Genomic DNA, 15776 nt, shown 5'->3' with positions numbered 1-15776 from the left:
CAGGGTTATCTCCTGGAATTCAAGGGACTTCCCCCAAGGGGGAGGTTCTACAAGTCTCAGTTGTCTTCAGACCACATAAAAAGACAGGCGTTCTTACATTGTGTAGAAGACCTGTTAAAAATGGGAGTGATTCATCCTGTTCCAATAAGAGAACAAGGGATGGGGTTCTACTCCAATCTGTTCATAGTTCCCAAAAAAGAGGGAACGTTCAGACCAATCTTAGATCTCAAGATCTTAAACAAGTTTCTCAAGGTTCCATCTTTCAAGATGGAAACCATTCGAACTATTCTTCCTTCCATCCAGGAGGGTCAATTCATGACCACGGTGGATTTAAAGGATGCGTATCTACATATTCCTATCCACAAGGAACATCATCGGTTCCTAAGGTTTGCATTCCTGGACAAACATTACCAGTTCGTGGCGCTTCCTTTCGGATTAGCCACTGCTCCAAGGATTTTCACAAAGGTACTAGGGTCCCTTCTAGCGGTACTAAGACCAAGGGGCATTGCAGTAGTTCCTTACCTGGACGACATTCTGATTCAAGCGTCGTCCCTTCCTCAAGCAAAGGCTCACACGGACATTGTCCTGGCCTTTCTCAGATCTCACGGCTGGAAAGTGAACGTGGAAAAGAGTTCTCTATCCCCGTCAACAAGGGTTCCCTTCTTGGGAACAATTATAGACTCCTTAGAAATGAGGATCTTTCTAACAGAGGCCAGAAAAACAAAACTTCTAGACTCTTGTCGGATACTTCATTCCGTTCCTCTTCCTTCCATAGCTCAGTGCATGGAAGTGATCGGGTTGATGGTAGCGGCAATGGACATAGTTCCTTTTGCGCGCATTCATCTAAGACCATTACAACTGTGCATGCTCAGTCAGTGGAATGGGGACTATACAGACTTGTCTCCGTAGATACAAGTAAATCAGAGGACCAGAGACTCACTCCGTTGGTGGCTGTCCCTGGACAATCTGTCTCAAGGGATGACGTTCCGCAGACCAGAGTGGGTCATTGTCACGACCGACGCCAGTCTGCTGGGCTGGGGCGTGGTCTGGGGATCCCTGAAAGCTCAGGGTCTTTGGTCTCGGGAAGAATCTCTTCTACCGATAAATATTCTGGAACTGAGAGCGATATTCAATGCTCTCAAGGCCTGGCCTCGGCTAGCGAGGACCAAGTTCATACGGTTTCAATCAGACAACATGACAACTGTTGCGTACATCAACCATCAGGGGGGAACAAGGAGTTCCCTAGCGATGGAAGAAGTGACCAAAATCATTCTATGGGCGGAGTCTCACTCCTGCCACCTGTCTGCTATCCACATCCCAGGAGTGGAAAATTGGGAAGCGGATTTTCTGAGTCGTCAGACATTGCATCCGGGGGAGTGGGAACTCCATCCGGAAATCTTTGCCCAAGTCACTCACCTGTGGGGCATTCCAGACATGGATCTGATGGCCTCTCGTCAGAACTTCAAAGTTCCTTGCTACGGGGCCAGATCCAGGGATCCCAAGGCGGCTCTAGTGGATGCACTAGTAGCACCTTGGACCTTCAAACTAGCTTATGTGTTTCCGCCATTTCCTCTCATCCCCAGGCTGGTAGCCAGGATCAATCAGGAGAGGGCGTCGGTGATCTTGATAGCTCCTGCGTGGCCACGCAGGACTTGGTATGCAGATCTGGTGAATATGTCATCGGCTCCACCTTGGAAGCTACCTTTGAGACGAGACCTTGTTCAGGGTCCGTTCGAACATCCGAATCTGGTTTCACTCCAGCTGACTGCTTGGAGATTGAACGCTTGATTTTATCGAAGCGAGGATTCTCAGATTCTGTTATCGATACTCTTGTTCAGGCCAGAAAGCCTGTAACTAGAAAGATTTACCACAAAATTTGGAAAAAATATATCTGTTGGTGTGAATCTAAAGGATTCCCTTGGGACAAGGTTAAGATTCCTAGGATTCTATCCTTCCTTCAAGAAGGATTGGAAAAAGGATTATCTGCAAGTTCCCTGAAGGGACAGATTTCTGCCTTGTCGGTATTACTTCACAAAAAGCTGGCAGCTGTGCCAGATGTTCAAGCCTTTGTTCAGGCTCTGGTTAGAATCAAGCCTGTTTACAAACCTTTGACTCCTCCTTGGAGTCTCAATTTAGTTCTTTCAGTTCTTCAGGGGGTTCCGTTTGAACCCTTACATTCCGTTGATATTAAGTTATTATCTTGGAAAGTTTTGTTTTTAGTTGCGATTTCTTCTGCTAGAAGAGTCTCAGAATTATCTGCTCTGCAGTGTTCTCCTCCTTATCTGGTGTTCCATGCAGATAAGGTGGTTTTACGTACTAAACCTGGTTTTCTTCCAAAAGTTGTTTCTAACAAAAACATTAACCAGGAGATTATCGTACCTTCTCTGTGTCCGAAACCAGTTTCAAAGAAGGAACGTTTGTTGCACAATTTGGATGTTGTTCGCGCTCTAAAATTCTATTTAGATGCTACAAAGGATTTTAGACAAACATCTTCCTTGTTTGTTGTTTATTCAGGTAAAAGGAGAGGTCAAAAAGCAACTTCTACCTCTCTCTCTTTTTGGATTAAAAGCATCATCAGATTGGCTTACGAGACTGCCGGACGGCAGCCTCCCGAGAGAATCACAGCTCATTCCACTAGGGCTGTGGCTTCCACATGGGCCTTCAAGAACGAGGCTTCTGTTGATCAGATATGTAGGGCAGCGACTTGGTCTTCACTGCACACTTTTACCAAATTTTACAAGTTTGATACTTTTGCTTCTTCTGAGGCTATTTTTGGGAGAAAGGTTTTGCAAGCCGTGGTGCCTTCCATTTAGGTGACCTGATTTGCTCCCTCCCTTCATCCGTGTCCTAAAGCTTTGGTATTGGTTCCCACAAGTAAGGATGACGCCGTGGACCGGACACACCTATGTTGGAGAAAACAGAATTTATGTTTACCTGATAAATTTCTTTCTCCAACGGTGTGTCCGGTCCACGGCCCGCCCTGGTTTTTTAATCAGGTCTGATAATTTATTTTCTTTAACTACAGTCACCACGGTACCATATGGTTTCTCCTATGCAAATATTCCTCCTTAACGTCGGTCGAATGACTGGGGTAGGCGGAGCCTAGGAGGGATCATGTGACCAGCTTTGCTGGGCTCTTTGCCATTTCCTGTTGGGGAAGAGAATATCCCACAAGTAAGGATGACGCCGTGGACCGGACACACCGTTGGAGAAAGAAATTTATCAGGTAAACATAAATTCTGTTTTTGAGCTTTACTTAAAATGTTATTGTTAATACCGTTTCTTTTCTCATGCTGTTTAGGAATTCAAGCAATTTGAACCAAATGACTTTTATGTGAAGAATACCTCTTGGGACGATGTTGGATTATGGGATCCATCACTCACTAAAAATCAGGTTTGAAATGTTTCTCTTCACAGGGGTAAAAAAACGAGGTGAAGTGGGCAGACACAATATAATCAAGATCTGAAAAGATCTAGTTTTGACTAATTAAAAAAAAAAAAAAAAAAAAAGTGCTTGGTAATTCAGAAGTCAATTACTGGCCACCTAGTTATTAATAAAATTTGCATTAGTTGAGTAAAAATCTGGTTTGGTTTATTTTTTTTTATTTTTTTATCGAGGTGGCCTTTTTTTTTTCTTTAAATTTATTTAGCTAGCAATAGCTGGTTAAAAAATTTGGTTCATAATAATATGAATAAAACGTGCAGTTTAAACTGTTTTATTGGTACATAACCTTAAGACTTTTTTTATAGCAGTTTTATGTTTAAGTGGGCTCTACCAAGTTATGCTTATTGGGACTTGAAATGCATATGTTGCTTACTTGCAAAGATACATAAGCTGTGAATGTCTTGATACTGCTGTACTTAAAGGGACACTGAACCCATTTTTTTTTTCTTATGTGATTCAGATAGAGCATGCAATTTTAAGCAACTTTCTAATTTACTCCTATTTTTTCTTCGTTCTCTTGCTATCCTTATTTGAAAAATAAGGCATGTAAGCTTTATTAGTTCAGGACTCTGGACAGTAATTTTTTTTATTGGTGGATGAATTTATCCACCAATCAGCTAGAACAACCCAGGTTGTTCACCAAAAATGGGCCGGCATCTAAACTTACATTCTTGCATTTCAAATAAAGATACCAAGAGAATGAAGACAATTTGATAATAGGAGTATATTAGAAAGTTGCTTAAAATTTCATGCTCTCTGAATCACAAAAGAAAAAAATTGGGTTCAGTGCCCCTTTAATTTTAAGCTTTTGGTGCAGTCCATCTATGCACCCGTTTCATTCTAAGGGCATAAACAACATTTATACATAATAAAATTTATAGCTATGTTAGCCCTAGCTTGCTATAGGGGAATTTTATTTTGTTGTAAGAAATATAGGTAATTTTTTAGATTGTTTTATAGAAAGTTTCTATTCATTGGCTTCGGCACATAACAGAAGGTACAATAAGAGGCCATACCCTACCCATAGATTCAAATGCTCCAGCACATGATTCACTGTTTAAATAATATTAGTGGAAAAGGGGGGACTTTTTGTGAGTGACTAGTGAACTATGTAAGATCACACCTAATGGTGTTAATATTTAATTTCTAGTACTAAGCAGTCTGCTATTGGCATAATTAAGGTTCAGTATTTTGAAATCTACTGTGTGCTAAAATTTAATTAGCAATTTTAGTAACTAGCTTTGTGTGTGTATCCAAGCAGTCTCATTTTCTCCAACATTGGTGTGTCCGGTCCACTGCGTCATCCATTACTTGTGGGAAATGTTCTCCCCCACAGGGAAAGGCAAGGAGAGCACACAGCAAGAGCTGTCCATATAGCTCCCCCTTTGGCTCCGCCCCCCAGTCATTCTCCTTGCCGCTCTGAACAAGTAGCATCTACCACGGGGATGGTGAGGAGTTTGTGGTGTTAGTTGTAGTTTTTTATTCTTCTATCAAGAGTTTGTTATTTTAAAATAGTGCTGGCTTTTACTATTTACTCTATAACAGAAAAGTGATGAAGATTTCTGTTTAAGAGGGCTATGATTTTAGCACAAGTAACTAAAATCCATTACTGTTACCACGCAGGACTGTTGAAACAAGAGAACTTCAGTTGGGGGTAACAGTTTGCAGCCTCCTCTGCTTCAGGTATGACTAGTCTCCTTCTAACAACACAGGCTAATGCTAGATGAGTCATTTTTCCCCTCAGGGGCTTCCCCTTTTTGTTTTTTTATGCTGGTAGACACTGTTAGGGGCTAAATCGATTGGTTTTTATTACAATATTATACCATTTGAAATATTTTATAAGCTCACATACACTTGGGAACGTTTTTTATTGATCTGGCTTGTTTTAGACACCTAAATCTAGTCAGGAAGGCCCCTTCACTCTAGTGTGCTGAGGGAGGAAGCCTCATTTTGGCACTTCAGCTGTGCAGTTGAATTTCAAGGCAGTGCATGCAGATTCATGTGAGAGGGTCCTGTGGTTCAGAAAGTGACTCCAAAAGGCTTTTTTTCTGTGAATGGTGACCCCTAAGGAAGGTAAAAAGCTGCAGCAAGGCTGTAGCTGGGATTGTGGTGTGTAAAAACGGTTAAATCCAACAATTAGCTCCGGTTTGCTTGTTTTAAGAGCTAGAGTCTCCATATTCGCTGTACAATACTTTCTAAGCATTAAGACACTGGGGTCCAAATTTCAGAAAAATCGGATATTGCCTTCATAGTTTTTTGAACATTCAGAAATAAATGTGTCATTTTATTATTTAAGGAGACAGTAACGTTTTTGTTTAAAATCGTTTTTATTGCATTGTTTGCCTGCCTAAATATGTTTAACATGTCTGTTCCATCAGATAACCTATGATCTGTGTGTATAGAGACAAATGTGGTTCCCCCCTTCGAGTGTTTGTGATAATTGCGCCATAGCGTTCAAACAAAATCAGGACAGCTCTGTTATTTTTCATAATGTTGCCCAAGATTTATCTAATGAAGGTAGTGGGGATAGCTCTACATCCTCTCCTTCTGTGTCTACACCAGCTTTGCCCGCGCAGGCGACACCTAGCGCGCCAGTGCTTATTTCTATGCAACAATTATCAGCAGTAGTGGATAATTCTATAGCAAATTTTTTATCCAAACTGCCAGTTTTTCAGAGAAAGCGTGATTGTTCAGTTTTAAATACAGATAAAAAGGATGAACAATCAGACGCTGACGATGCCTCATCTATTTTACCCTCACATCAATCGGAATTGGCTGTGAGGGAAGGGCTGTCTGAGGGTGAAATATCAGACTCAGGAAAAATTTCTCAACAGGCAGAACCTGATCTAGTGGCATTTAAGTTTAAGCTAGAACATCTCCACGCTTTGCTTAAGGAGGTATTAGCTACTCTGGATGACTGTGATTCCATGGTAGTACCAGAGAAGTTGTGCAAATTGGACAAATTTTTAGAGGTCCCAGTGCACGACAACGCTTTTCCAATACCTAAGAGGGTAGCGAACATAGTGGAAAAGGAGTGGGAGAAGCCAGGTGTACCCTTTGCCCCACCTCCTATATTTAAGAAAATGTTTCCCATAGTAGACCCTAGAAGGGACGCATGGCAAACGGTCCCGAAGGTTGAGGGAGCTGTTTCAACACTAGCGAAGCGCACAACTATTCCTATAGAGGACAGCTGCGCTTTGAAAGATCCTATGGATAAAAAATTGGAAGGATTGCTTAAAAAGATTTTTGTTCAGCAAGGGTTCATCCTTCAACCAGCTACGTGTGTTATTACTGTCACTTCAGCGGCGTCCTTTTGGTTCGAAGAACTAGAAAGGTCGCTCCAGAAAGAGACTTCCTATGAAGAGTTCATGGACAGAATTCACGCATTAAAGTTAGCTAATTCCTTTTATATTGGATGCCGCCTTTCAAATAACGAAATTGGCGGCGAAAAACTCAGGTTTTGCTATAGTAGCGCGGAGGGCGCTTTGGCTAAAATCCTGGTCGGCAGACGTGTCGTCCAAGACTAAGTTACTGAATATTCCTTTCAAGGGTAAGACCCTTTTTGGGCCGGAATTGAAGGAAATTATTTCAGACATACCTGGGGGTAAGGGCCATGCCCTCCCACAGGATAGGCCTTTTAAGGCTAAGAACAAGTCTAATTTTCGTTCCTTTCGCAATTTCAGGAACGGACCGGCTAATAACTCCACTGCCGCTAGACAAGAAGGTAACGCGGCCCAGCCCAAACCCGCTTGGAAGCCCATGCAAGGCTGGAACAAGGGTAAACAAACCAAGAAAGCTGCTGCTGCTACCAAGACAGCATGAAGGGGTAGCCCCCGATCCGGGACCGGATCTGGTAGGGGGCAGACTATCTCTCTTCACTCAGGCTTGGGCAAGAGATGTTCTGGATCCCTGGGCACTAGAAATAGTTTCCAAGGGATACCTGTTAGAATTCAAGGGACTTCCTCCAAAGGGAAGGTTCCACCTGTCTCGCTTATCTTCAGACCAGATAAAGAAACGGGCATTCTTACATTGTGTAAGAGACCTATCAAAGATGGGAGTGATAAACCCAGTCCCCTCCGGGGAACAAGGTCTAAGGTTTTACTCAAACCTGTTTGTGGTTCCCAAAAAAGAGGGAACTTTCAGGCCAATTCTCGATAGATATTAAACAAGTTCCTCAGAGTTCCATCCTTCAAGATGGAAACCATTCGGACAATCTTACCAACAATCCAGCAGGGTCAATTTTTGACTACCGTGGATCTGAAGGATGCGTATCTGCATATCCCAATCCACAAATCTCATCAGTTCCTGAGGTTCGCCTTTCTGGACAAACATTACCAGTTTGTGGCTCTTCCATTCGGTTTAGCCACCGCTCCCAGAATCTTCACAAAAGTGCCAGGGTCCCTTCTAGCGGTCCTAAGACCGAGGGGCATCGCTGTAGCACCTTATCTAGACGACATCCTAATCCAAGCGTCGTCTCTTTCCAAAGCGAGGGCTCATACAGACATTGTGTTGGCTTTTCTCAGATCTCACGGGTGGAAAGTGAACATAGAAAAAAGTTCACTGTCACCGTCCACAAGGGTTCCTTTTCTGGGAACAATAATAGATTCTGTGGAAATGAAGATCTTTCTCACAGACGTCAGAAAGACAAAGCTTCTAAAAGCTTGTCGAGTTCTTCACTCTATTACTCAACCCTCCATAGCTCAATGCATGGAAGTAATAGGACTAATGGTCGCAGCAATGGATGTGGTTCCTTTTGCTCGAATTCATCTAAGACCATTACAGCTGTGCATGCTCAATCAGTGGAATGGGGACTATACAGACTTGTCTCCCCAAATTCAAGTAGACCAGGTAACCAGGGACTCACTTCTCTGGTGGTTGACCCAGGATCACCTGTCTCAGGGAATGAGTTTCCGCAGACCGGAGTGGGTCATCGTCACGACCGACGCCAGCCTCTTGGGGTGGGGCGCGGTCTGGGACTCTCTGAAAGCTCAGGGCCTATGGTCGCGGGAAGAGTCACTTCTCCCGATAAACATTTTGGAACTAAGAGCTATATTCAATGCGCTCCTGGCTTGGCCTCAGCTAGCGGAAGCCAGGTTCATAAGATTTCAGTCGGGCAACATAACGACTGTTGCGTACATCAATCATCAGGGGGGAACAAAGAGTTCCCTAGCGATGAAGGAAGTAACCAAGATAATCCAATGGGCAGAGAATCACTCCTGCCATCTATCTGCTATTCACATCCCAGGAGTAGACAACTGGGAGGCGGACTATTTGAGTCAGATTTTCCATCCGGGGGAGTGGGAACTCCATCCGGAGGTCTTTGCTCAGTTAACCCAATTATGGGGCATTCCAGACATGGATCTAATGGCGTCCCGTCAGAACTTCAAGATTCCTTGCTACGGGTCCAGATCCAGGGATCCCAAGGCGACTAGTGGATGCATTAGTGGCGCCTTGGTCGTTCAACCTAGCATATGTGTTTCCACAGTTTCCTCTCCTCCCCAGGCTCATAGCCAGGATCAAACAGGAGAAGGCCTCAGTGATTCTGATAGCTCCTGCGCGGCCACGCAGGACTTGGTATGCATACCTGGTGAATATGTCATTGGCTCCACCATGGAAGCTACATTTGAGACAGGACCTTCTAGTACAAGGTCCATTCGAACATCCCAATCTAGTTTCTCTGCAGCTGACTGCTTGGAAATGGAACGCTTGATTTTATCCAAGCGTGGGTTTTCAAATTCTGTGATTGATACTCTGGTCCAAGCCAGAAAACCTGTGACTAGAAGGATTTACCATAAAATATGGAAAAAATATATCTGTTGGTGTGAATCCAAAGGATTCTCCTGGAGTAAGATTAAAATTCCAAAGATTCTCTCCTTTCTCCAAGAAGGTTTGGATAAAGGATTGTCAGCTAGTTCTCCAAAAGGACAGATTTCTGCATTATCCGTCTTGTTGCACAAACGACTGGCAGCTTTGCCAGATGTACAAGCTTTTGTTCAGGCTTTGGTTAGAATCAAGCCTGTTTACAGACCCATGACTCCTCCTTGGAGTCTAAATTTAGTTCTTTCAGTTCTTCAAGGGGTTCCGTTTGAACCTTTACATTCCATAGATATTAAGTTACTATCTTGGAAAGTTCTGTTTTTGGTTGCTATTTCTTCTGCTAGAAGAGTTTCTGAATTATCTGCTTTGCAGTGTGATCCACCCTATCTGGTGTTCCATTCAGATAAGGTTGTTTTGCGTACTAAGCCTGGTTTTCTTCCAAAAGTTGTTTCCAACGAGAACATCAACCAGGAAATAGTTGTTTCTTCTTTGTGTCCGAATCCAGTTTCAAAGAAGGAACGTTTATTACACAATTTAGATGTTGTTCGTGCTTTAAAGTTCTATTTAGAAGCAACAAAAGATTTTAGACAAACCTCATCCTTGTTTGTCGTTTACTCTGGTAAGAGGAGAGGTCAAAAAGCTACTGCTACCTCTCTCTTTCTGGCTGAAAAGCATTATCCGCTTGGCTTATGAGACTGCCGGACGGCAGCCTCCTGACCGTATCACAGCTCACTCTACTAGGTCTGTGGCTTCCACATGGGCCTATAAGAACGAGGCTTCTGTTGACCAGATATGTAAGGCAGCGACTTGGTCTTCTCTGCACACTTTTGCCAAATTCTACAAATTTGATATTTTTGCTTCTTCGGAGGCTGTTTTTGGGAGAGAGGTTTTGCAAGCCGTGGTGCCTTCTGTTTAGGTAACCTGATTTGCTCCCTCCCTTCATCCGTGTCCTAAAGCTTTGGTATTGGTTCCCACAAGTAATGGATGACGCCGTGGACCGGACACACCAATGTTGGAGAAAACAGAATTTATGCTTACCTGATAAATTACTTTCTCCAACGGTGTGTCCGGTCCACGGCCCGCCCTGGTTTTTTTAATCAGGTTGAAAAAATTTTTCTTTATACACTACAGTCACCACGGCACCCTATAGTTTCTCCTTTTTCTCCTAACCGTCGGTCGAATGACTGGGGGGCGGAGCCAGAGGGGGAGCTATATGGACAGCTCTTGCTGTGTGCTCTCCTTGCCTTTCCCTGTGGGGGAGAACATTTCCCACAAGTAATGGATGACGCCGTGGACCGGACACACCGTTGGAGAAAGTAATTTATCAGGTAAGCATAAATTCTGTTTTTATACATAGTTGTGCCTTTCTGTAGAATGTCCCTTAAGTGTATGATGGGGGGGTCAATTTCTGAACTTAATTTAAAAAGTCAATCTTCACTTTTGCACTATATTAGAATTGGCCTTAATGTTTGTACATTACGTAGTTTTAATTTTTCTATTTCTTCACTACAGGATTATCGGACTAAGCAGTTTTGCTGTAGTCAGTGTCCATTCGCATCAAAATTCTTCTCTGCTTATAAAAGTCACTTCCGTAATGTCCACAATGAAGACTTTGAAAATAGAATTCTTCTGAACTGTCCTTACTGCACTTACAATGGGGACCGAAAGACTTTGGAAATGCATATTAAAGTATTTCATGCTCCAAATGCACCTTCACAAAGTCCCAGCATTAGTGCTTTCAGAGATAAAACCAAGCATGAGATCCTTAAACCTAAACAGGCTGACAGTGTAGAACAAGCTGTTTATTATTGTAAAAAGTGCACTTACAGGGATCCTCTTTACGAAGTTGTTAGAAAGCACATATACAGAGAACATTTTCAGCATGTTGCAGCACCTTATGTTGCAAAGACAGGTGAGAAATCCCTTAATGGTGCAGTATCTATGGGTGCAAATCTAAGGGAAGAGGGTGGAATCCATTGTAAGCGTTGCCTTTTTATGCCGAAGTCCTATGAAGCTTTAGTTCAGCATGTTATTGAAGACCATGAACGTATAGGATACCAAGTTACTGCAATGATAGGGCACACTAATGTTGTGGTACCACGATCCAAACCATTAATGCTGATAGCACCAAAACCTCAAGAAAAGAAACCTATAGGTATGCCTCAAAGGCTGGGTCCAATGTCTGCAGGAAATGTCCGAACCCTTCCATCCCAACAAATGGTGAATCGCCTCACTATACCAAAGCCTTCAATGAATTCAAATATGATGTCCAATGTACATATGCAGCAGAATAGTTATGGAGTGAAGAACATGGCAACTTACTCTGTTAGTCAACAGATGAGATTAGGAATGAGTGGAAATGCTTCAGTCGCAATTCCTCAGCAGCCTCAGTCAATGAAACAAATGCTTCCTGGTGGAAATGGAAGATCTTACTCACTTGGCTCTGACCAGAGATCACAAGCTCCTTTAAGATATTCCCTTCAGTCTGGAAATTCAAGTCTTTCGCCTGGCCATTTGAAGCCATCACCCATAAATCCTCATGTATCATCACGTGCATTAGCTCAGTCTAGTTCAAAGCCACCGGTTACTGCCGCAGCTGCTGCTGCCGCAGCTGTGGCTGCTGCAAACTCTAATTCATCTACTCAAAAATGGAAAATATGTACAATATGCAATGAATTGTTTCCTGAAAATGTATACAGCGTTCACTTTGAAAAAGAGCACAAAGCAGAAAAAGTACCAGCAGTTGCCAATTACATAATGAAAATACACAACTTCACAAGCAAGTGTCTATACTGTAATCGTTACTTACCCACTGATACTTTGCTAAATCACATGTTAATTCATGGTCTTTCTTGCCCGTATTGCCGTTCAACATTTAATGATGTAGAAAAAATGGCTGCTCATATGCGAATGGTTCATGCAGATGAAGAAATGGCACCAAAAACAGATTCCACTTTGACTTTTGATTTGACTTTACAACAAGGTAGTCACACAAATATACATTTACTTGTAACTACATACAACCTTAGAGACGCACCTGCAGAATCTGTAGCTTATCACGCTCAGAATACAAATCCTGCTGCTGCTGTTCCTCCACCACCCCCTCCAGTTCCTCCAAAACCTCAACCTAAAGTACTTGAGAAAACAGAAGCACCGGTGAAAAACTTACCACAAGCTGCTGTTCCATACAAAAAAGATGTAGGTAAAACTCTTTGCCCCCTCTGCTTTTCTATTTTGAAAGGTCCTATATCTGACGCACTTGCACATCATTTAAGGGAGAGACATCAGGTCATTCAGACAGTTCATCCTGTTGAGAAAAAGCTCACTTACAAATGCATCCATTGTCTTGGTGTGTACACAAGTAATATGACTGCTTCAACCATTACATTACACCTTGTGCATTGTAGAGGTGTGGGGAAAACTCAGAATGGCCAAGATAAGTCTTCTACACCAGCAAAATTAATTCCATCGCCATCAATAGCTCCTTTGAAGCGCTCAAATGAAATTATGGATATATCGCTTATGAAGAAAAGAAGGCTGGAAGATGACCCAGATGCACCTGTCATTTTAGATGATAAACCAGAAGAACCAGTTGCCTTGGCATTAGATCCAAAGGGCCATGAAGATGATTCATATGAAGCCAGAAAAGCATTCCTTACAAAATATTTCAACATGCAACCATATCCCAGTAGAAGGGAAATTGAGAAGTTAGCAGCCAGTTTATGGTTGTGGAAGAATGACATTGCTTCACATTTCAGCAGCAAAAGGAAAAAATCCATTAGAGACTGTGAAAGGTATAAACCTAGTGTCCTACTAGGCTTTAACATGAAGGAATTAAATAAAGTAAGTCATGAAATGGAATTTGGTGCAGAGTGGATGTTCAAGAACATTGATGAAAATCAGTCTAAACCGAATGCTAGTAAAACTGTGGAAAAGAAAAAAGTAAATGAATCCAGTTCTTCAGATAGTTTTGCAAATGCGGAAGAAGACTCAAATGAGAGTGTCAGTGAAGTGAGTCCAGACACAAATGTTAAAATTTCGAGTGAAATTCCTGTTCAGAATACAGACCCAGATGTTTCTTTATCTGTGCAATCGCCAGAAAAGTCAGAAAAGGAAGATTGTAAGACCAACAGTGTGTCTGATACATCTAAGGAAATTGTTTTGGATAACTCTGATGCGGAAGATCATGAAGAGACTCCCATGTTGATAGAGGAAGGATCTGAGTCCAACAGTGAGCCTTGTTCTCAGCAGGTGTCCGATTTAGAAGAAAGTATAACAGAGCAAAAGCCTGAAACCATTGTAAATGATTCCAACCACAGCGAAAATGCTGAAAGCAACCAGGTAGTGTCAAGCAAAGAAAGTAGAGAAACAGAGGTTAATGAGGAGAAACCAAAATGGAAAACAAATTCATTTTCTAAAGTTGAGGAGTTCTGGCAAAAAGAGAAGTCACCCGCTTTACCTAATTCAGCTGTAAATGATGAAAGTTTGTCAAATCAGCAATTGGAATGGCCAAGTAGCACAAATGACAGTGAAGAAGGGGAACCATTTGAAAACATGACTGTTACAGAATCCATGCACAACAGTCTAACAGGTGTAGGACTTAGTAGCCAAGAAGTATAGGTTAAATTTCTTGACATCACTGATTAAATACCAGTACTGTTTGTCAAATATTTTCAATACATAATGACTTCTACAATTAAAGTTTTACTGCCTAATGGTAGGACTCATAACAGGGCAAGTCTTATGCCACTGTAATTCCCAGGTTTCGATACAATCAGTGCTACTGGTTAAGTGCTTGTGATATCCGCTGTAATCGGCACATAATGTGAAAGATAACATTGGAGACTACAGGATGCACAGTGATGTTTGTACGAATTTGTTTTCCCATGTATGTCACAATGCTATGTTGTGGCTGTTTTAACCATCTCTTTTTCCACATGGTAGAATAGTCTAAACCTAAAAGCTACCAGTTTTGTGTATAAAAGATTATGACAATATGCCATTTTTGTTTTCTTCTCATTTATTCATTCTGAATAGTTGAAATGTATATTTGTACAGTCTTTTAGACCTATTCAAAGTGAGGCTTATAAATTTGTTGTGTATCCACTATAGATTTTTTTTTTTTTTAAAAGTGATGGCCTGCTGTGTAATAAACGCTGTATCTAGGTTACCTAGCAAAGGCTTAAAACGTATAGTAAAATTAAAAAAAAAAGAAAACTTCGTTTTTGCACATAACTTGTACAATCTGATAATGGAGTCCAGACACAAAATGTAGCTGGACTGTTGTACTAGATACATTTCTGAACCTCTTTGGAAAAAAGGAACGGTTTAACTGCTAAGTCAGGCAATGTCTGAAATATTTTAAGCTAACGTTCAATGCAAGAAAGTTTGCAACTCTTCACATTTTGACACCTTTTAAAGATCTGTATAATATGTATTGTGTTAAAATATCATAAAACACAATGCTGTATTTTGGATATTTAGTTTCTTTAGTTAATACCCACATAGTGTAAATTTATACCATCTAATATTTGACACACTGTTGTAGTACTTTGTGATCTTTTTTTTCCCTTTGTATTCATTTAAGCATCTGAATAAAATGCTGTATTGTGCTTAATGTAAACTTGCTTTATTATGGGAGTTTTATGTTTTAAAGCAAATAGTGCACAAGCTTTCATAATGGGTCTATTTGCTTACATTGGATGAAAGATGTAGAAATTGTAAAAAAAAAAAAAAAATCCCCACAAGCAATTATTTTGAGTGAGACCAGATAGTCACAAAAACCTTGTTTTAATTGTTGCCTTCCCTTTTTTTCAGCATTAAAACTCATGACGATCAAGACAGCTGTGCTAGCATATCCAATAAAACAGGGTTAACTTATTTTCTTTTGTTTTCCCCAATGAAGCTTAACCTTCCTCAAACAAAGAAAACCCTATCTACCAGTATTGAGAATTGTGCTGAAACCGATCACTGCTTAGAACAGCTTAAACATGTCCCAACCTTCTTTTGACAATGAACATTTAAAAAGTACACATTTATCAGCTTTTGTTAAAAAATTATATTGTAATATTGAGATACAAAGTTCTCGTAAAATAGTACAGAAGATATTCAGTATCTCAAATGTACAGATACTACTTTCTATGTGGCAGTCTTGTATAGTTGTGGAAGAGGTTCACTTCTTTCCAATGTCATGGAGAGTCCACAAATCCATTCTAATTACTAGTGGGAATTCAACACCTGACCACCAGGAGGCGGCAAAAAACACCCAGCTTCAAGTATTCCTCACTTCCCATAATCCCCCAGTCATTCTTTGCCTTTGTATATCCAGGAGGTGTACAAAGATGGTGCTCTGAAGATATTTAAATTTCTCCAACATAGGTGTGTCCGGTCCACGGCGTCATCCTTACTTGTGGGATATTCTCTTCCCCAACAGGAAATGGCAAAGAGCCCAGCAAAGCTGGTCACATGATCCCTCCTAGGCTCCGCCTACCCCAGTCATTCTCTTTGCCGTTGT

At 41.5% G+C, this 15776-nt stretch overlaps 1 protein-coding gene across 2 annotated transcripts in view; it reads left to right on the top strand.

Moving 5' to 3' along the window:
* The window catches only part of ADNP (activity dependent neuroprotector homeobox), a 98664-nt gene extending 83785 nt beyond the window's left edge, over window positions 1-14879 (top strand). For both annotated transcript variants that reach the window (XM_053693173.1, XM_053693141.1), the window contains 2 exons: window positions 3302-3394; window positions 10775-14879. In XM_053693173.1, the coding sequence (XP_053549148.1) occupies window positions 3302-3394; window positions 10775-13882 (3201 nt within the window). In that variant the 3' untranslated portion in view covers window positions 13883-14879. The remainder of the gene's footprint in view (window positions 1-3301; window positions 3395-10774) is intronic.
* Window positions 14880-15776: the final 897 nt, after the last annotated feature.

Source organism: Bombina bombina, chromosome 1, assembly GCF_027579735.1.
Source record: "Bombina bombina isolate aBomBom1 chromosome 1, aBomBom1.pri, whole genome shotgun sequence".
Taxonomy (NCBI): domain Eukaryota; kingdom Metazoa; phylum Chordata; class Amphibia; order Anura; family Bombinatoridae; genus Bombina; species Bombina bombina.
The sequence above is the reverse complement of the archived record's forward strand: the minus strand, read 5'-3'. Positions and strand labels throughout refer to the sequence as shown.